This window comes from Pleurodeles waltl, chromosome 7 (assembly GCF_031143425.1).
Source record: "Pleurodeles waltl isolate 20211129_DDA chromosome 7, aPleWal1.hap1.20221129, whole genome shotgun sequence".
In the NCBI taxonomy this organism is placed as follows: Eukaryota; Metazoa; Chordata; class Amphibia; order Caudata; family Salamandridae; genus Pleurodeles; species Pleurodeles waltl.
In genome coordinates this window covers 81,078,154-81,099,836 of record NC_090446.1, presented here as the reverse complement: position 1 = coordinate 81,099,836, position 21,683 = coordinate 81,078,154, and the positions used below count along the sequence as shown (strand labels likewise).

General features: G+C 46.1%; 1 protein-coding gene across 1 annotated transcript; it reads left to right on the top strand.

Moving 5' to 3' along the window:
* Positions 1-1,274: 1,274 nt before the first annotated feature.
* LOC138247200 (complement C1r subcomponent-like) lies at positions 1,275-19,402 on the top strand. Its single transcript, XM_069201943.1, has 4 exons — positions 1,275-1,297; positions 7,657-7,864; positions 8,709-8,823; positions 17,439-19,402. Exons 1-4 carry the CDS (start codon positions 1,293-1,295, stop codon positions 18,236-18,238), a joined length of 1,128 nt encoding a protein of 375 aa, XP_069058044.1. The 5' UTR covers positions 1,275-1,292; the 3' UTR covers positions 18,239-19,402.
* Positions 19,403-21,683: the final 2,281 nt, after the last annotated feature.

Sequence of the window (21,683 nt, the reverse complement as noted above, 5' to 3'; positions counted from 1 at the left end):
TAACGCGGTTTCCACTGGGCTGACTGGTGGAACCCTCTGAAATCAGAGGTTTCCGTCGGCAGCCCAATGGAAATTGTGCAGCGGCATTGGCCTCATGGAGCCTAGGCCAATATCGCACAGAGAGTGCCCCCCAGTACCCTCGGAATGCGCACTATTTGCGTAGCAGTCAATGCGCATTCCGAGGGTGCTGGCCAGGGGGACACGGTTGTGGGCAGTGCAGGGGCCCCCCCTGCAGCTCCCCGGGGTCCCCGCCATGAAAAGGCTGGTGGAAACTGAACTGATGATCAGCCCGGCAGCACTGAACTCATCGCCACTGTGGCTGACCACAACTCTTGGCCGCCGTCTGCCCATCGGGTGCCATGTTCCTGGAGGGGGTCGGCGGTTCCGTGGTCGTCCAACTGCCAGGGTCGTGATGTGGTGGTCAGACTGACTGGAGTGCACCGGTCCGACTGCTACTGCAGCAATGGGAGTTCACGGACCTTCAGTGTCATAATGAGGCCTGTAGTTTGGGGGCTCCTGTTCAGAGCAGCTTTGAATTCATGATCCAGTCTCAGCTCTTTCACGTCCTCTTTGGCCAGGTCACTTAGAATGCACAGACACACTGGTCCAAATTCTTGATGTGTTTCTATCCAATATTCAGGGATGGTGATGTGCGTTTTCAATATTGTAACACAGCACCAGCTCACTAACATTACTGCAAATAATCTCTGTGACATCCTTCCATTTTTTACATGCAAGGTCCTGTTTTGATCTAAAAGGAACTTTTTAATGGCTGTTGCAAAACACAACATTTCTCTGCAAAATGCCTGAAACAGACACCTACAGATTACCAGTATTAAAAAGAAATTGAAGGCAAATTGTATTTAAAACAGTCTATGTTTTAAAAATCATTCAAGGTCACCAGTGCACAACTGTGTGGAGAACAGAGCTGGTTCTCTTAGAGGGGGCCTTGAAAAGTTGGGGCTCTGAGCGAGAGCCCAATGTGCCCATGCCGTAAAACGACTCTGATCTCAGTCTGTGTATGGGGGAGGAGATAAAACATTGTTGGGCCTCTGTCCACTCAACTTCTCAGCAGAATATTTGCCTTTGGTGACCTCCCCTTCCTCTGATAACGCTGCCAATGTTTTTCCTGTTTACCGCTCATACAACCTGACTTTTACCTATTGTTCCCGTTCCCAATGCACTTTGGCCCGAGCAAGGGCTTGATCTATTTTCACTCTTTTATACGCCCACGGTTGCCAGTAATACACACCACCCCAGGCCTAGAGAGGGAATTTCTGCTGCGTTCTGCAATGAGGTATGTTTGTGGAGTTTTTTTACACCTGAAGTTCGATTCATCATGTTCTGCTGGGTAAGGGATGGGAGCTATTGAGATACTGGGGTTGTGGTGGGTGTGAGGGCCGCAGGACATCTGCACAACCTTATCAGAGAGGCTCAGATCAACATTTGTTTGGGGGGAGCTTCTGTATGGGTAGGCAGGAGATAGTGCTTAATTTGTAAATAAAAACGTACCGGTGCCCAAAGCCTTCCTCTGAAACAAGAAGCTGCTGCAATTAAATGTGCGAGCACAGAATACTGAGGCAGCTAATCCTGAAGCCATCTCTGGCCTCTTTAATACATTTACAGCCACTCCCTGCCCCTTCAGCTCAATCTTGCAGCTTTCTGCTTTCTCCCTTTGTGACATTTTTCCTTTTTTCTCATAGGTAGCTTTTGCTCACAGTAAATGCTTGAGGCAAAAAAATAAGTGCCGGCCCTCAAAAATAAGTGCTGGTGCCCCCTCCCCCGGCAACCACCGTCTCAAATTAAGCCTGGAGTCTTATCCAGAATGTTTTCGCCCAAAATGAACATGTTCCCCACAGCGTTGCTCTCCAATGAGATTCCATAACAGCAGGATTTTACTTCAGAAGTCTGGACTCTGGCTCTCGATCCCGGTTTTTGTCCTGTGTGTTTTTTGCCCAGTGCAGAAAGCAGAAGGACACATTTCCCACTCCTGTCCTGAGGTGCCTCACAGGTCTGGGCTTTATTGTGATTGCACGCAAATTAATGTAGGATCCCTGTTGGAAAATGGTTTATTGGTAAGGGCAGTTAAGTACCTACACTTAGCAATAGGCCACTAACCTCCACTTAGGTCCAGTTAGGTCTCAGTAAATTAAACCTAGCTCAGCCCTTGGTAGCTTGCAAACAAGCGTCAAGGCTTAACTTAGGAGACAGGGTGTAAAGCATTCAAATATCACAAAACAGTATTTAAATAAAACACAGGAAACAGTTTAAAAATCCAAAACCAATTCAGATTATATTTTTATCATTAAAATGACACAAAAATGAATAAAATCAGATAAGGGGAACTGGAGATATGAATTTTTGAAGAATTATTGTTTTTTCGCACCTAGAAACAAAAAGCGCCAATCGGGTCATTTGGTTGAACCTCGACCAGGGCAAAGTCAAAGTTTAAGGCCGACCGAGATGGAGCCCGGCTCGGCTACAGCCCGCGGGAGGCATCGGTCAAAAGTTTACCTTCGCACTTAGTAATTTTTCTGAAGATTTTCTTCAGCGGGACGAACCTGCCAGTCCAATCTGACCTCCTGGAACCCTTCTCCGGATACGCGTCGCAGAAGCCCTCGGTGGAGATTTTTACCTTCGGACTTTGTCGTTTTTCCAAGGTGAAAATCCTTCAACCGGGGAAAACCTGGATCTTGATCCAACGTCCTTGGAGCCCTCCTCGGATACTCTGGCTGGGAGGTCCCGGTCAACTTTCTACGTTCGGACTTAGTCTATTTTTTGGAGATTTTATTCACCGAGACGAACCTGCAAATCCCAGAATGCACCTGGCGCAAACTCCTTTTTGGCCACTGGACAGTGGTCAGCTGGTTGGTTTCTTCAGGAGTTGGTGCAGGGGACTCTGGTTAGCAATTTTTCACCTGCGGCAAACAGGGAGTCCTCCTTGAACCAGTTAAAGCCAGGCAAAGTCCTTCTTGTGGTGAAGCCCAAGTGTGCAGCTGCTGCAGTCCTTCAGAGTGCAGGGTCCAGGTGCAGGCCAGGGGTCCAGCAGGGCAGTCCTTCTTGTCCTTTGGTTCTTCCTTGTTGGAATCTGATGGGGATCTGGTAGGAAACTGAGGTGCGGGTGCAGGTCTGCCAGTTTTATCTTTGTTCCTGGGTGAAAAGCAGGGGGGTCCTGGCTCTCCAATCAGGGGCAGGGTCCTTCCCCTTGTGATGACCACTTCCTGGGAAGTGTGGCAAAAATCAATCCCAGGGACCAACATTCCTCAAAAATCCATCATGGCTGAAAGTGATTTTTGGAGGTTACATCTGGCTGAGCCCACCCACTGGTGTGGCTAAAAATCCTAAATACACCCCTCTCCTGCCCCCTCCTAATCTAATCCAGGGGGCACCTAATAGTCTGGGTTTGCAGGATGTTGGGGGGTTGCTCCAAATGTCCTTCTCTGCCTTTGAAGACCAGTTTGGCAGCCCTCCCCCTTCCTGCCTCACCATCTGCTGATGGGAGATCCCCTCCCACAGGCAAATCTCTTTGTGTGAAGCCAGGCCACTTCACACCTCATCAAGGCAACCTGGCCAGGCTGCCAGAGGCTGGCCAAACATAGCACAGCAACAAAAACACTGCAGGGCTGCAGTTGGCAACTTTTCAGGTAAAGTTTAAAACTCTTTACCTGAACAAGTTATATTAAATCAAACAACTGGACATGTGGGATTTATTATAACAATTATTTTGATACCAAACTTCTAGTATCTGTTACTTAAGGGGACTTTTAAAATTAAAATAAAGTCTCCCCATTCTAGCCTATGGAGGCCATTCACTACAATGAGGATAAAGAAAATGTGGCTGTTTTACCTCACCAGGGCTTATAAAACTATTTTTATAAGGTCCCTGCTTATAGTTACATGGCACCCAGCCCTAGGGGCACATAGGGCACACCTTAGGGGTGACTTATATGTAAAAATAAGGTAGTTTAAGACTTTGGAACTACTTTTAATTCCAAAGTCGAATTTGCATATAACTTTAATTTAAAAGCAGCCAGCAAGGCAGGCCTGTCTGTAAAATGACACTGGGCACCTCAGCAGTGCACCTATGGGTGCACTACCTATGCTGGGTTCCCTAAACCTACATGCCCTACCATATACTAGGGACTTATAGGTAGGTTGACTTAGGCAATTATATTTAGCCTAATTTGCATACTGATTTTACACAGAGCACAGGCCTTTGGACTGGTTAGCAGTACCCAGGGCACCATCAGAGTCAGGAAAACACCAGCAAAAAGTGGAAAATGGGGGCAAAAAGTTAGGGGGCCTCTGCAATCTGCCCTGTTCTCTCACAATCCCCTTCTCTCAGCAGCGCTACTTTTGATAGCTTACTGTAAACAAATTAAATTATTTTTAGGTCTGGGATAAAGACACCTGAACTGTCTGCCACGACTCATGTAAAGAAGGAAAAAATACTACTATTCAGCCATTGATTACGGGAAGTGTCATTTGCATTTTCAGTGCTGACCTGGAGGGGGGCACTGACCTCATGGGATGTGCGGCCTTTAGCAATAATTTACAGTTTAAAAGCAACTTCTGCAGAGTTCCTTGTGCTCCAGCCTTCGGGCAACAATACAAATGTCAAGGTAATTCTTCTAATTAATATTACTGCTAGAGAGAGAGAGAGAAATTTCAGAGTTTTGACTCGCTATAATATAGCGCAGAGGATTAATAATTCTCCTGCAAAGAACAGTGTGGATAGCTGATTGGGTTACTAAAGCCAATCTTTACCAGTGCTTTTAAAACAAATGAAATGTATGTGAGAGAGCACAATGGAGAGATGAGGGGCACTTTTGCTGAGTGGTAGTGAGGGAATCCAGGGAGGAGGTCATTGAGGAGGTGCTAAAAACAGGTTGTAGCCTTGGGTACCACCAGTGCTAAAGCCGGCCCTGGTGTCAGTCATCAAGAAGGAGGGAATTTTGTCTATTTCATCTCTTTAAATGAAGGATGGCTACCACCGGGCTAAGTAGTCCACCTCCAGCTGCCAACGCACCACATTCCGTGCAATCCCTCAAAGGAGGCGCAGAATGAGGGCCGTAGAAAGCACTAACGTCCCTTCAAAGTAATAGTGCTCAGTACTGGAGGAGCATATGTGGTTCTGTCAACAACTCTGAGTGCCCCCTGGGCTGCACTTGTGCCACTGTATAGGGATCCAAAGTTTCATCAGGGACCGTCAAGCGTGAGCTGGACACTTACTGTGAAGAAGAGTTGTCTGGTGTCGAGACAAGTGACCCTTTAGCAGCTGAAAGTGCTTCTTCCTCGCTGTGACTCCTCCAGGGGTTCTGGCTTACCTCACATTGAGTCAGTCTTCACACTACCTTCTGGAGATTGCCCCATGGCTTGATCATCGGAGATATCAGGTCTTGCTCCAGGATGGAAATTTCTAGCATCACTGCCTGCATCTGCCCAGAACCCCTCGTGGCTTGCTCCAGGATGGAAATTTCTAGCATCACTGCCTGCATCTGCCCAGAACCCCTCGTGGCTTCATCACCCCGCGTAGTGTAGAGTCCATTGTGGTGCTCCTGGCACCTAGCACCAGTGTGTAACAGTGCAGAGCTTATTGGACCATGACATCTCCAGCTCTTCACCCACTTTGGAAGTTTGGAGCAGGCAGGTTCACTCCACCTGTGCCAGGTAGATCTGGGGTGGGTAGTTTGCCACTTTCCACCCAGCTACCAGGTATGGGGTATTAGAGGTATAACTGCAGAGGTCATATTGAGTTGATTTCAGTGCTGGCATTGGTAGACCAAAGTTGGGGCAATCTGGGAATGGGGAAGTCGACTCAGTCATGCTCATGTGCATGTATCCATCAACATGTATGAACTGCTCCATACATGCATATTTCCCAATGACTTTAATGTATCAAGGCCTGGCATGATGGTAGTTGTTGGTGGCATGTAGCAAGGCAGGATTGAAGCAGGAGAGCAAGTGAACTGCAAGGGCAGGTGTAATACCGTTGCTTAGGTCAAAGGGAATCTGCGAGTAGTTGGCATGACCAGGTTTGAGTGAAGCTGGTGAGTTCAGCTGAGAACTGATGTGTGGGCGCTTGGAGAATTTAGTTGGTGCTCGTATGAAGAAATCTGGTGAGAGGGTTGATGTCAGGTGTGAGGGCAGTTGGTGAGGAAGTTGAAGGCAGATGTGAGCAAGTGTGAGAACAAGTGTGAGAGCCGTTTGTGAGAGTAAGCATGAGGGATGTTGATGAGTAGAGGTGTGAGGGACCTTGGAGAGGGCAGTTGATAAGTGAGGTGTGAGGGCAACTGGTGAGTGCAGATGCATGAGTTCTGTTTGGCCCGGTCTCCCTCAATCTGATTTCATCCTGTCTCTGGTTGGGTTAGTGCTTTCTCGATTAGTATGAGTGCCATCTACATTTCAAGTCTCAGTGCTACTGTTTAGGTCTGGTATGAAGACAGCTTTAACTATATGCCAGAACTTGTTAGAATTCAACATGGCACCAGTAGAAGTGAAGCTTACACACATTTTCTCACCAGAGACCCTACTTTTTTTTACATTGATCATTTCAGCCAGAAGTATCCCAAGGCTATGAGTTCATATCAGTGAAACTGTGGGTGATTAGGTCCAAAATTAATTAGGGTAAACAACTCTGTTAAAGTAAGTGGCCCATTGAGAATATACAATATTGACATTCTGCTTCCAGAGCAGAGATGCACACCAGTATAGTATTCCTGCCAGTTGTGCGAGACTTTGCATAAAGGCGTGGAACTCACATCAAATGAGTACGACGAAGGCATGAGACCCAGATCCAGTGAGCGAGACTGTACTCCCAGGTTAGGTACCTCCACCCAAGGATGGACACTGTGCATCAACCTCGAGACAGAGAGACAATGGTTGGGGTTGTGCTCTAGGGAGTGTAACTCACACCAAGTGAGTGAGGTTATACTTAGGGAAGTGAGTAAGAATGAGCAAGGCTGTGCTTCAAAAAGTGAGACACACCTGGTGAGTAAAAATCATACATGTAATCCCCATATCCAATGTGTGAGGCTGTGCTCCAAGTCATGGATGCTTCACCTAGTAAGAGTGTGCATCACCGGGTAGGACTCATGCAAAAAAAAGTGCAGCTGCACTCCATCAAGTAAGAATTTTAAACAGTGAGGGACACTGGGAACCAAGAACAAGACTCACCCAACACATCAGACTTTGATCCATGGCATGAGATTCACCCCCAGTTAGTGAGGTTATACTTGTTTCCCGAAGCCTCCTCTACGTCCCTAGTCCTTTCATCATTTGCCCTATGCCTCCTGCAAAATCCAGCTCCCTGGAAATGGAGGTAGTAATACAAGCCGCTTAATGTTATAGATATATGCATGCATTAATAAATTCATAAATATAGACCCATTAAAATAATCCATAAGCAATAAGTTAAAAATATTCTTCTTGGTTGTACTCTTCCCTGTTCTAGGCCTGGGTAGTTCTGATTTTCTTGTTCCTGCCACAGTCCTTATTTATATTCATTTGAATGTGCTTTTTGTTGATTTCTTTTAATAATGCTTCTGTATATATGAAGAGGAATGGAGCATGTTGGTGGTGGGAGTGTGTGTGGATGTGATCATGAAACCTTTGGCTAACCTGCATCCTCTCCTTGTGGAGTCTGTACTTCTCTAGGGCTCACATCTTCCTCATTCTTTGCTCATCTGTGGTGGGATCTTGTGATGCAGAGGGTTTCTCCAAAGTGTTGCCATCACCTAGCAATCTATACACTTGCCTTCTAAGTCAAAATGAGTCCTGGAACCTCTCCACACCTGGAAATTACCCACAATGTGCCCTGAGTGATGCTGAAGAGACGCGGCCTAACACACACAACGTTCTGCGGGTGAGCATCTTGATAAATCCAATCTGTTTGTCAATCTATTTTATGAAACTTAGCCTGGTGACTGTCCATGTGTAGCAAACATGATCACAATGGCAATCATTACGTATTGCTTTATTTCACCAGGAGATGTGAGGTGAGCTAGTATGAAATAAGGCAAATTGAAATTATAAGTGTTTCGGGCCCAAACTGTCATATCAGAAAACATAGAGACACCAGGGGCCGTATTATAGAAGTGCCTCAGGGGCCCATTGGCCATGTACGCCCGCTTTACACCCCATCGGGGCACTTTGGTGTTACAGTGCACAAACTAAAAGCGGGCATTCTGGCAGTGCGCCCCCTGATGGCAGCCCTCTGGAGGGAAGGAAAGGGTGTCCTATGTACTCCCCAGACATCCCTTTGCAGGCGGGTCCAATCACTCACTGCACCTGTCTGCAATGGGATCTCTACTCTAAACCCTCTTAAAAGTGGAGGCGGGTTGTCACCTGCACAGTGAAACACAGAGCAGCTTTAAAGTAGCTACAATCTCCCCTCGAGCACCTATCACCCCACCTCCCGATCCCGCGACTGCACTGGCATTTCTGCACACACTTTCCGCCTGCTCCGTACGGTATGTGCTCTGATGGGTATGGATAGATTTAACTGGAAACTGATCCCTACACACTGGTTCAATCTAAACCAATCTTCTATTTCTTAGTGGTGGTTTCCCTATAGAGTAAAACAAGACCAGTGACATTGCTTTTTCTTTCAATTGACATATTTCAGTTTTGTGCTTTTTCTTAAACGCTCCTGTTCTTATGTTTCCTTTTCTCTGACGTTTTCATTTTGCAAATCCTGAATTCCCCAGCAACACCAAGGACCACCTGCTTGGGAAGGGAATCTCCACCATTTCGTTCCCACTGTCAGTCCCTTTACCCAGTCAGACAGAAGCTTGCTCAGGAATGGCCACAATCATGCATCAGGTAAGTGGGCACCCCTTTATCACTGCTGCTCCTCTCTCAAGCACATCAAGGGAGGTGCCAGAACATTAATATAACCCTCATTTTGATCCATACTTCAAATGCCTTCGGATGAGTGATGTGAGTAAGCCTTATCCTCCCTAGATGAGGTCCCTTCATCCCAAGTTCTGTCCATCTTTCTCCCCATCCTTTAAACCTCTCACACACCCACTCACCCTTTCATGATTCCATCCATTTATCCTTTCAATATTCATCCATCCTCCTTTACCATTCTGTCTATCCCCGTTCAACATTACCCTTGTCCATCCATCCTTCTATCCTTCCACTCACCTTTCCAGCTATTCACCCACCTATCATGTCACCCTCCTTTCATCAAACAACCCATCCATCTAGACGTTCAATCATCCATCTACCCATCCATCCAGCCTTTCATCATTCCTGCCAATCTTTCTTTCACCCACTGATTCAAATGTTGTTTTACACTTTTTCTATCAGTCACATCACCCTTGCACCCATCTTTTAATTCTTTTGACCCTTCCTTCGTGTGACAGTTTCTTTCTTCTTTTCAGATGTCCTTCCTATCAGTCTTTCTTCCAGCTCTCTCACATACACTCAATAGAGTGACCAGCACAGTGTGGCCCTAGTGCAAGGAAGGGAATGGCCCACCATTGAGAAACAGGGTTCAGTGGCCCCTCAGCAGTGGGTCCACACCACTGTCACAAATCCTTTAAAAGTGTAACTGAATGCAGGTACCTGGAGACCTACTGAAATCTTCAACTAGTTATTTGCAAAATTAATGAGTTATATAATATTGAAAGATTATTTTATACATCAAATGTGCACTCCAGGAATAAGAAGCTTCTTTTCAGATTTCAAAAGTGCATCACAAATGAATGACTTACAGGCAATGGATCACCTTCACTTTATTGATCAACATAGTTTTGAGCAGCACGGATCAGGTCTCATGGGCTCCAGAATTCTTTACAGAGAATATGTATTTCACAGTTTGTGAACACAACTATTGGATTTTCTGCGCAGAGTAAGAGAAAAAGTATTTACCAGCCAGCCTGTACCACTCCTCAGCAGTTATCCAACTGTCTTTTTAGTGAAAGAACCATTGGCTTTAGTACCATCCTGTTTTTAATTCTATGTCAAATAGGGGTCTGTTGGCAAAGCGGTCTTCATCATAGTAGTTCTTTAGTTTCTATGAGTTAGAAAGAAAGAACTGTAATGAAGTTCGTATGTACACCCACTGTTTATTTGGCATAGAAACTAAAAGGGGACTGCATTGAGAGCAAGGATGACTTCCATACAGACAGACTTTTCCTTCCTGAAAGAAAGCAAAACAATAAGTCAAAAGACCTATATATATATATATATATATATATACACACACACATGAATTAATAGAATGCAGTGCAGAATAGAATAGCAAGAAATGTTTCCACAAAGCAAACTGCACGCCTTAAATAATATATTTTTATACTGCAATTGCTCCATGCCTACTGTTACTGAAGCACTGTATCATGTGCGATGAATTTAACGTAACTGTTCAGCAGATCAACATTGTGTGGAACAGGGTTGCGAGCCGATTTTTGGTAGAGTTGAAAAGTCAGAGAAATAAATAAATATACCTTTACATTCTATGTCTATCTTATCACATTGCAGTGCATCAAAGACAGGGTTCAAATGTCAGGCTATGCATTCTGACAGATAGCTGCTTAATCTTTTAACATGGGTGTTCATTTTTCTTTCTCTGACTGCAAAGTGAAAGGAGATTTTTAATGTGAATTATGTGACAATCTTGCTGGCTTGTAGGGTGTGTTAAAAGACAGGTTGTAGAATATTGTGTTTTTCAACACACAACATAATGTAAAAGCTTGTTAATGAAATGTATGCATTCAGTCATTAGGAAAGTAAAAATGAAGCACATTTTTTGTAATTCTGAAGTGTGGTGTACACAGAGATTTTAAGAGGGATCAAATAAAATCAAAACACTTTACCTGGTGATGCACAAATGATAAATATTCACAGAAAAACTGATTTCCACAAATTATCATTTGAGTGCTATATATTTTTATCAGTAAAACTGTATTCCTGTGCAAAGTTATCGGCCATTTGAATGGAAAGTATGCTGTCTGTGAATGAAAATGTGCTGCCACACAATGCGTTAGTTACATTAAAAGAATCATCCCTCCTCCTGTCCATTAAAGGTAGATGGGTTGCAAAAGTTTCTCATTCTAAAAAGTAGGCTGTGGTTTTTAAACATTTTGAAAGCAATGGTATAGAAGCTTGTGGCATAGCTATTGACTCCTTGAACAGTATCATAATGAGCTGACCCAGCGCACCTCGTCATGATACAGCCTCAGGTAAACTTCATACTTTTCAGGTTGAAGCCTATCAGAAAGCTTAGCTGTCTGGTTGCAAAGACATATTGGTAACATACTGAAAGCTTGCTTAGGAATGCATTTCTTTGTCCCTCCCTCAGAGCATAGTCTGTTTACCACCTCCCTGACTTTCTCCTTGTATTCTTCCATGAGTGGTTGCTTTATGGGAACTCTTTTTTTATTTTTTTGAGGCCTCTTGGAGAGGAAGTGTTTTTTCTTGTATGCTAGTTCACAGAAGTAAACGCGCTGTATTTATTTGAAAAGATTTCCTGCTTCCTATCTTTCTACTTGACTTATTCTACTTATCAGTTCATCACTCTTTCAGGCCTGTGAGGAACAATGTTCTGTCTACGAGTTTGGTAATTTTGGTAAGTGCTCTTCACTAATAGCATAACTTAATCTTCTTCCTCAATTTCATGCCCACGATATAGGCACTGGAAGCAGTGAAGTGGGAGGTGCTGAAGCACCCCCCAAAATAGCCATGGTGGAGTTCAGAAGAGAATGAGCAATAAATAGACCTTTAAATTTAGTTTTTATCCTGTCACATTGTTGTGCATTCAGAGACAGAGGTCGAATGTTAGGCTCTCCCTTCCAAGGATGTTGGTGTTTACTTTTCTTTCTTTGACTGCAAAGTGGAAGTATTTATGTGACAATCTTTCTGGGTACCGGGGGGTGTTAAAGGAATGCTGTAAGACATTTATTTATCAGTAGAACTGAATGTCTGTGGAAATGTAATGATAATGTCAATTAAAAATGTGCTGTCTGTAATGCCAGTGTACTACCACACCATGCATACTCTACTCTATGCCACTCCACTCTGACACTCTAATCCACTCTACGTCACTCCACTCTACAACACTCTACTCCGCTCTATGCTACTCTACACTCCTGCACTCTACAACACTCTACTCCACTCTACGCCACTGAACCTCACTTCTCGCCACTCAATGCCACTCCACTCTGCTCGACAACAGTTTACTCCATTTCACGCAACTCCACTCTATGCACTCCACTGTAATCCGGTCTATGACACTTCACTCTATTACTCTCCATTCAATGACACTCTACTCCACTCTACCCCACTCCACTCTATCACACTCCACTCTACATCACTCTGGTCCACTCTATGCCACTCCATGCCACTTCACTCTACTCCATTTTGTGCAACTCCACTCTATGTCACTCCACTCTACAACGCTCCACTATACGACACTCCACTCTACCCCACTCCACTCCATCCCATTCCACCGTACTCCACTTCAAACACTATACTCCACTCTATGCCACCCTAATCTACACCACTCATTTCTGCGCTCCTGTACAGTATTGCACTCTACGACACTCCACTCTGTGCCACTCCACTTTACAACAGGCAACTCCGCACTACTCCACTCCTCAACACTTTATTCCACTCTATGCTACCCCACCCTATGGCACTGTACTCCACTCCACTGTAGGACAATATCCCCACTTTATGCTACTCCACTCTATGCTACTCCACTCCACTCTACTCTAGTCTACTCTACACCACTCCACTTTATGACACTCCATGCCACTTGACTACACTTTTTGCCACTCCACTCTACATCACTCCAATCTACGACACTCTACTCTACACCACTCCACTTTACGACAATATTCCATTGTACTCAACTCAATGCTACTCTACTCAACAAGTCTAATCCACTCTACACCACTCTACAATACTCTACCCCACTCTATGCCACACTATGGGGGTCATTCCAACCCTGTGGATGACCACGGAAGCACCGCCAACAGGCTGGCGGTGCTTCCCTGCCCATTCTGACCGCGGCGGTAAAGCCGCAGTCAGAAAAGGGGATCCGGCGGTTTCCCGCCGGATTTCCCCTGTCTGGGCTGAATCTCCATGGCGGCGCTGCAAGCAGCGCCGCCATGGAGATTCCGACCCCCTTCCCGCCACCCTGTTTCTGGCGGTTTTCCCTGCCAGTAACAGGATGGCGGGAACGGGTGTCGTGGGGTCCCTGGGGGCCCCTGCACTGCCCATGCCACTGGCATGGGCAGTGCAGGGGCCCCCTAACAGGGCCCCAGCATGATTTTCACTGTCTGCATTGCATTCGGAGCCGGCTTCTATGTTGCAGGGCCTTTCCCGCTGGGCCGGCGGGTGCTCCTTTGGCGGGCGCCCGCCGGCCCAGCGGGAAAGCCAGAATGGCCTCCGCGGTCTTTTGACCGCGGAGCGGCCAATTGGTGGTTTCCGCTTGGCGGGCAGCGCCCGCCGCCCGCCAATCTCGGAATGACCCCCTATGTCCCTTAACGCTATGACACTCTATGTCCCTCCACTCTACGATGCTCCACTCTTCACTATTCCAACTCACTCTACAACACTCCACTCTACACCACTCCACTCTACTCTACAACACTCTTCTCCCAAATCACTCTCTCTACAACACTCAACTCTACACCACTCCACTCTACTCTACAACACTCTTCTCCACTCTATGCCACTCCACATCATTTTCTTCTACTCTATGCCCCTCCACTCTACGCTACTCTGAGCAACTCCACTCCAAGAGACTGCACTCTATGACACTCTACTCTTCTACACATGACTCCACTTTACCCCACTCCACTCTACAACACTCTACTCCACTTTGCTCCACTCCACACCGCTCCACTCTATGACAATCTACAACACTATATGACACTCTAGGCCACTCCACTACTCTACTCTGCTCTACTCATCTGTGCCACTCCACAACATCCTACTCCATTACAGTCTTTGACACTCCACAGCACTGTATGCCAGTCAACTCTACCCCACTCCACTCTATGACACGCTATAATACTCCATGCCACTCCACTTTAAAACACTCTACTCCACTCAGTGTCACTGCACTCTACGACACTCTATTGCACTCCAATTTACAACACTCTATTTCACTCTACCCCACTCCACTCCTTGTTACTCTACTGCACTCCACTTTAGTCCACTCTACACCACTCTGTGACACTTTACTCCACTGTCTGCCACTCCACTCGTGTCACTTCACTCTATAACACTCCACTCTACTCACTGCACTCCCCAACTCTCTCCTCTAGGCCACTGACATTTAGTTCTGCTGAACAGCAGCCACACTGGTGTGCAACATGTTATGCTATGTTATATGTTAAGTTGGTCCCAATGGAACGGGGCAAGGTTGGAGAAAGATCTGCCACCGACTCTTGAGGTGCGGATTCGAGGAATCCATAACAGAGTTTGTTTGTGGATCTAAGCAGCCTGAAGGGAAATAATAGGAGAGCCTACTATGTAGACAGATTGTGGCTTTGCTAGTTAGCGCTTGGTGAGTAAGACAGTATAACTTGAAGATAGCACACTTCCTGACTGGTAACCAATCAAGGCAATTAAAATGGGTGCTGAGGGAAGATTGCAGACCAGTTGGGCGGCTGTGTGCTGCACAACTGCGTGCTTCCAAGAAAACCCAGGAGCCATTATAGCACTTTGCCACAGATGCCCACATCATACAACCTGCAAATAAGTTTAGCATAAGAGACGGTGTCAAAAGCTGCTGACAGGTCCAGCAGCACCAGTATACCCAGGGTTCTAGCGGCCTGGGGTGGTCTAATGGTATCCGTGACAGCAACCAGCGCAGTCTCGGAACTGTGCAATGCTCTGAATCAAGACTATGAAGGATCCAGAACCTCGGATGCCGACAAAAAAGCGGCTAGCTTAATGAGGCTTTCTCGTTTTTTTGCTAAAAGAGGAAGTAGCGGGATGGGTCAGTATTTGGAGAGATTTTCCGGGTCAGCGTTTGGTTCCTTTGTAATTGGAGAAACCTGCACAGATTTCCAGGCTGCCAGAATTTTTGCTGAGTTCAAGGAGAGGTTGGAAAGCGTCACGACAAAAGACGCAGTAGAGTTGGCTAGGCAGGCAGTAGAACTAGGAGTGCATGCATCTAACGGAGATCCTGATTTGCAGTGGGCCAGCAACCCCTATGTTTGCTCAAGGGTGAATGCAGGGGCGGCTCCTCCACTATGGCAGAGGAGCGTCGCCCCCCTGACCAAGAGCCAGCAGATGAAAAATAAAACAATAGATTCCTATTGTTTTATTTTTCGTCTGCTGGCTCAGCCAGCAGTGCAGGGAGGTGTGGAGCTGAGCCACTGAAGGGGTGAGGGGGGAGGGGGAGTGAAGTGCAATAAGTGCGCATGTGTGTTTGGCCAGCCGTTTCAGGCCAGCCAAACACACATGCACACTTAGATTTCTCCAGCCCGGCTGTGTTGAACAACTGTCCACTGTCTGAGTGGCAGTCCAAGCCGCTAAGACCAATCATGACGTTGCTTTCATGCTAGTTTTAGCTTGTGAGCAGCGCTAGGATTGCTCAGGAGCCTTTGCTGGTATCCCAGTGAATGCTGGGACACCATCAGGAGCAGAGGAGTGAGACGACAGGAGGCGGCAGGAACAGCGAAAGGGTAAGTGTTTTTTTAAATTAATATTTGTTACCCCCGTCACTCCCCCCCCCTTGATATTTGCGCCAGCCGCCGCTGGGTGCATGGTTCCAAACTCTGTAAGAAGGAGATGGCATTCAGGTGCGGCAAGCTGAAATCAACAGCCTCCTCTTAGCTCATGCCCATGGTTAGTGTGGAAGCTCTTATAGACTGTTGATTTTCTCTTCGAAGAAGTTATTGAACAAATCACACAGATCCTGAGATGCAGGGATGGCCCGATTGCAAGCGCAAAGTTTAGGAAATTCATAAAGAACTTAAAAAAGTTCTTACTCTGAATTTGCAGCCGGGATAATTTTATTCGTTAAATGTTTTTTGCAGGCTAGTTTAATATTTTTATGGTAGTTGTCGAGCATTGTTAAAACATACTGGCAAAGCCAATAGGTATCACATAGGCGAGATCTTTAGGCTTTGCCAATGCTTGTTATTTAAAGTGGTCTCTCTCTCTTACCTCTGCCCCCTCAGCTTGACGTTAGGGTTCCTGCAGGCAATTGTGTCCATCTTACTGACCACAAGGGTCAGGCGTGTGGTAATGTTTCAATTATTTATAGTAAATAATTGATTGTAGGAATTTGCAAGCACGGATATTATCTGCTTTTAATAATATTAAATGTTCTGCTAACGTCCTGCACTTTTATTTCTCATTTCTTATGGACTAAAATTCAATTTTTTTTCCACCCCTCTGGCGAGAAGGATGCTTTTTCTGCAGCATTTTTCTGACGCCATGTGCTTATGAATGGCACATTATCAGGTGAAAACGTGACAATACCGAGTGCACACAGTTAAAGGCAGCTAGTGCGGGTCCTCAAAGGACAAGAATCACTTGACAACCACACAGCCAGTTCCTCAGACCTTTCTATGTGCTGCCTGCTTTTTACTGTGATCTTTTTCATTCCGGATGGGTCCTTTTTCTAATACAATGTTCTTGGAGTCTATGAATCGGCTGTTTTGAATTGTATATACATAATTTTTCAGCTTTTCACCCTTGCACCACGTGATCACTTTTAGGAGCACAAATAATTTAATATTTCTGTTTAATTACCATGTATTGCAACACAAAAGGATGATGGACGGAGTGCTGAACAATGCAGACACTCACCCCCAGTCACAGATCTGGGTTTAATCCATGTTCTATTGCTCACCCTGCCACCCCAGTTTGGACCCAGCCATATGCAAATCAGTCTTGACCCTGTTCCTCATGGGAACAGTCCAGCCCGAATTGCCAAGCCAGGTCCTCACTGGACCAGAAACAAGCATCCTGGGACCGGTTTCAGGGAATCACCTTTCATCAGCCAGGCTAGCGTGAATCCAGTGGCACAGTGAGCACGGGGCCCACGTCTGGGCATACCCTTCCCACTTAGGGCAACTTTAGCAACACAAAAGGATGATGAACGGAATGCTAAACGATGGATTAAACCCAGATCTGTGACTGGGGGTGAGTGTTTGCATTGTCAGCACTCCATCCATCATCCTTTTGTGTTGCTATTTACCATGTATTGTCTGAATGAGTTAAATTTCGTTATTACCTATGTTTACGTGTTTGATTGTTTATTGAAAAATTCTTTCCTTGACCTTTTACACTGACTATTGTACTGCTTAGCTATTGGTTATTCAGTCATTACAAAATATAAATTAGATAAAAAGTGGGACGAATAGATGCAGGAAATTAAGACTATTACTTCTTGATAGTATGTACATAAATGTATTTTGCTAATAAGTGAACAAGATTTTGTTGCTGTATTTTTTCTTCGGTAGGTTGCGGGCAGCCTGCCATGCCCATGACTGCGCATGCCCGGATCATGGGAGGAGCAGAGGCGCAGGCAGGCAGCTTCCCATGGCAGGTCCTGCTGAGGGTCAACGGGCGGGCAGCCGGGGCATTGGTTGCTGACCGCTGGATCTTAACAGTCGCGCACATACTCCGCCCAAAGATGGCCCCCAGAGAGTGGGCGCAAGACACCAGACAGCAAGTTTGGGCATACCTTGGTGATACCGATGTCAAGAAAATGGTACAGCTTGGATCCCATGAGGTGGAACATGTGGTTGTCCACCCTGGGTACAAGGACGATGCCAATGACTTCCGCCATGACATTGCCCTCATAAAACTCAAGTACCCAGTTGTCTATGACAAGAACATATCACCAATCTGCCTTCCAAAACCAGAGAACATTGCTTTCTATGCACCGGGCCGGCTAGGCTATGTGTCGGGACATGGTGAAATTGGGAAACAGAGGCTGCTGAATAAGCTAAGGTACATACAGTTACCCGTGGTAGATCCGGATACTTGCGCAACATCTGTGAAGAACAAGACCATCTATGACCTGCCCACCATTGTGGACCAACACATGTTCTGCGCTGGGTATCCTGAGGGAGGAAGAGATGCTTGCATGGGGGACAGCGGAGGAGCCTTTGTGGTGTTTGACAAGGAAAGAGAGGCCTGGGTGGTGACAGGTCTGGTGTCCTGGAGCATCGGGTGTGGTATGCCCAATCAGTATGGATTTTACACTAAGGTGGCCAGCTATGTTGTCTGGATCAACCGTGTGCTCTCCAGCCATTAGCACTCATTCCTCCAACACAAATAAAGCACAATCAACGATATGACATTAGATACACCGTCTTCTTGGCGAAGCCAAAAGCCGTTCATCGAAATGCTGACATCACCGCAACATCCACTTTCTAAAATGTGATTTCCACTGTGTGGTCGGTCATATTACTAATGACTTCCATCCAGTCCTGGCCTCCTTTTCCTTTCTGCAGCAACATCAACCCTTGAAAATGTCCTAAAAGTTTTCCTCGCACCCATACGTCAAGCATAAATGTACTATTTGCACCTCCTGTCTCTTCTTCCTGCTGGCTTTCCAGACATTTGTCAAGACATAACTTCAGAGTGTCTTCTCCACCGAAGATGCACTTCGGAAATATCACAATACCAACACCATTTTTGGGTCGCCTCTCTCAGGCATGTTCTGCCTGTGCCAGGCTATGCTGCTGTCCACGAGTCACCAAGACAGGGCAGCCCATGCCATATGTCAGACTCCAGCTCTAAGGGAGATCTCATGAGTTGAAATGTTGTGTTTGTGAGTAGTGAACCATATCCACATATCTCGAACAAGAAGAGACTATACAAGGGGATGCTATTCTTCTGCATTTCAGTAATGGTTTCCTCATTGAGGGGCACCTCTGGGTATATGCCCTGTGGTTCCATGTGCCCTATAAATGAACATCTCAGTCTTACTAACTCCTAGCCTTAGCTGTTTCAGAGGAGGGCCTTCAGGCACAGTATGTTTAGTGGGATAATCAGCACGAGTTAAGGAGGGGCAAGGCCAAGCCACGCCCAAGAGCATTGCTAGGAGGCGGAGACACCGCTTGCAAAGGCCTTTTGCCTTCCAAAGCTACACATGGCTCATAGCCAGTGTTGCCAACTCGAATTTTTTAGAAAAGCCAGACTGAACATTCAGGATAGTGTCCGCCTGCACCCCAAGTCAGCATATTGTGTCTGGCACCAGTTGCTGCGTCTAAGCTAACACTAACTAGTCATCACCAGCCAGACGTCGCTTTCACCATAAAAAGTACATAGAACATGTGATTTCCGATTGAGCAAAAGGAAAATGGCTGAGAGTGTACTGTGAAAAAATGAACCCACTATGGTAAGCATAAAAAAGAATCTCCCTTGCAACGCCCAATGACTAATTTCAAATATGTGCATAATATGCAAAAAAATCAGCATTTCTGTAAAGTTGAATCCTACCTGTATTAAATTTAGAAGATGAATAGTAAGGTTGTGTCTGTGTCAGAGTCTGTCTCTGTGTTGGATCCAGGATGAACTGAAATATGTTTAGAACAGTGAAGGTGCCTTTTTATGTCTCTGTGTTTACCTATCTTTCAAGCTTATGTTTCTCATAAAGAAGTGCTCAGCATGGTGAAGAAGCATTTACATTTTTGATCAGCCTGGAACATACATCTATGTGAATGGTAATGGTTCAGCCACCTGCAGCCTTTGCTTGGTTGAAAGTGTCATTCACATTTTGGATCAAACCACTGGACAGAAAATTTGTGGCTTGAAATGTTAGTCATCATGAGTGATGATATTTCGGTTGTATATCGAGAGGCGCAGGAGTCCATCTCCAGCCACCACCATGGGCACCAGCGATGAGACAAGACTCATCAGCACTGCCCCATTGCCCTTTTTTTGGATCTCAAAGGAGTCCACCTCCAGACACCAGAGTGCCTCACACACACCCTCTATGAAGCAGGTGTCCTTGCTGCAGGTATTGAGGCTACAAACTCTGCTATGCCCCCACACATGACTTTAAAGTAGGGTCACTCTATTTCAGGGCTACCTGGTTGAAAGCCACCCAGCATTGTGTCTACTTAGCTTCCGTTTCAATTTCTCTGGTGTTTTAAATGGGGTGGAAATAAGGTTGGGTTCTCTAAAAAGTGATTGGCCAAAGAAGTGTAACTAGAAAACTTGTTTTAAGAGGCATAGCCTATTTAATTAAGGTTGTGGCATAAAACATGTAACCTAAAATCCTGTGCTTCACCCAGCATGCCACCTGACCAATACTTCCTGACCCACTGGCAGGCACTGTGAGAACCTTTCTCTGCCTAGAGACTCAACTTCAGAACCCTCCGTCCTGCATCATCATACAACCCAACCACAACCTTCTTTTGTGTTGTTAATATTGCCCTAAGTGGGAAGGGTATGCCCAGACGTGGGTCCCGTGCTTCCCATGCCACTGGATTCAAGCTAACCTGGCTGATGAGGGGTGAAACCCCGAAACCGGTCCCAGGATGCTTGTTTCCAGTCCAGGGAAGACCTGGCCTGGCAGTTCGGGCTGGACTGTTCCCATGGGGAACAGGGTCAAGGCTGATTTGCATATGGCTGGGTCCAAACTGGAATGGCATGGGCAGCAAAAAAACGATGGATTAAACCCAGATTTGTGACTGGGGGAGAGTGTTTGCATTGTCAGCACTCCGTCCATCATTCTTTTGTGTTGTTAATATTGCCCTAAGTGGGAAGGGTATGCCCAGACGTGGGTCCCGTGCTTCCCATGCCACTGGATTCAAGCTAGCCTGGCTGATGAGGGGTGAAACCCCGAAACCGGTCCCAGGATGCTTGTTTCCAGTCCAGGGAAGACCTGGCCTGGCAGTTCGGGCTGGACTGTTCCCATGGGGAACAGGGTCAAGGCTGATTTGCATATGGCTGGGTCCAAACTGGAATGGCATGGGCAGCAAAAAAACGATGGATTAAACCCAGATTTGTGACTGGGGGAGAGTGTTTGCATTGTCAGCACTCCGTCCATCATTCTTTTGTGTTGTTAATATTGCCCTAAGTGGGAAGGGTATGCCCAGACGTGGGTCCCGTGCTTCCCATGCCACTGGATTCAAGCTAGCCTGGCTGATGAGGGGTGAAACCCCGAAACCGGTCCCAGGATGCTTGTTTCCAGTCCAGGGAAGACCTGGCCTGGCAGTTCGGGCTGGACTGTTCCCATGGGGAACAGGGTCAAGGCTGATTTGCATATGGCTGGGTCCAAACTGGAATGGCATGGGCAGCAAAAAAACGATGGATTAAACCCAGATTTGTGACTGGGGGAGAGTGTTTGCATTGTCAGCACTCCGTCCATCATTCTTTTGTGTTGTTAACACAACCTAAACCCCACCAGACACCGAGAGGCCACACGGATCTAAGTATAGATCTGGCTTCTCCAGCGAGTAGCTCTTCGGCTACCTGCAAGTAGTCCTCCTTGTGCACCTCAGCCCTCTAAATGTGGAGCTTTTGTTTGATTGAATTATTATATGTATACTAAAACCGAGAGTGTGAATTCAAGTGTGAATTCAAGAACAATAATGTTTGTATTTTTAGCATTCATAAGACAATGTTTATAGCAAAATGGCAACATTTCCAAAATATATTTAAGGCTGATATTAGAATGATAAATCATGTGGCATTTGGGAGGGTTATATGTCGGAACCACGGGTGCCTAAACCATCCGTGGCTCAACA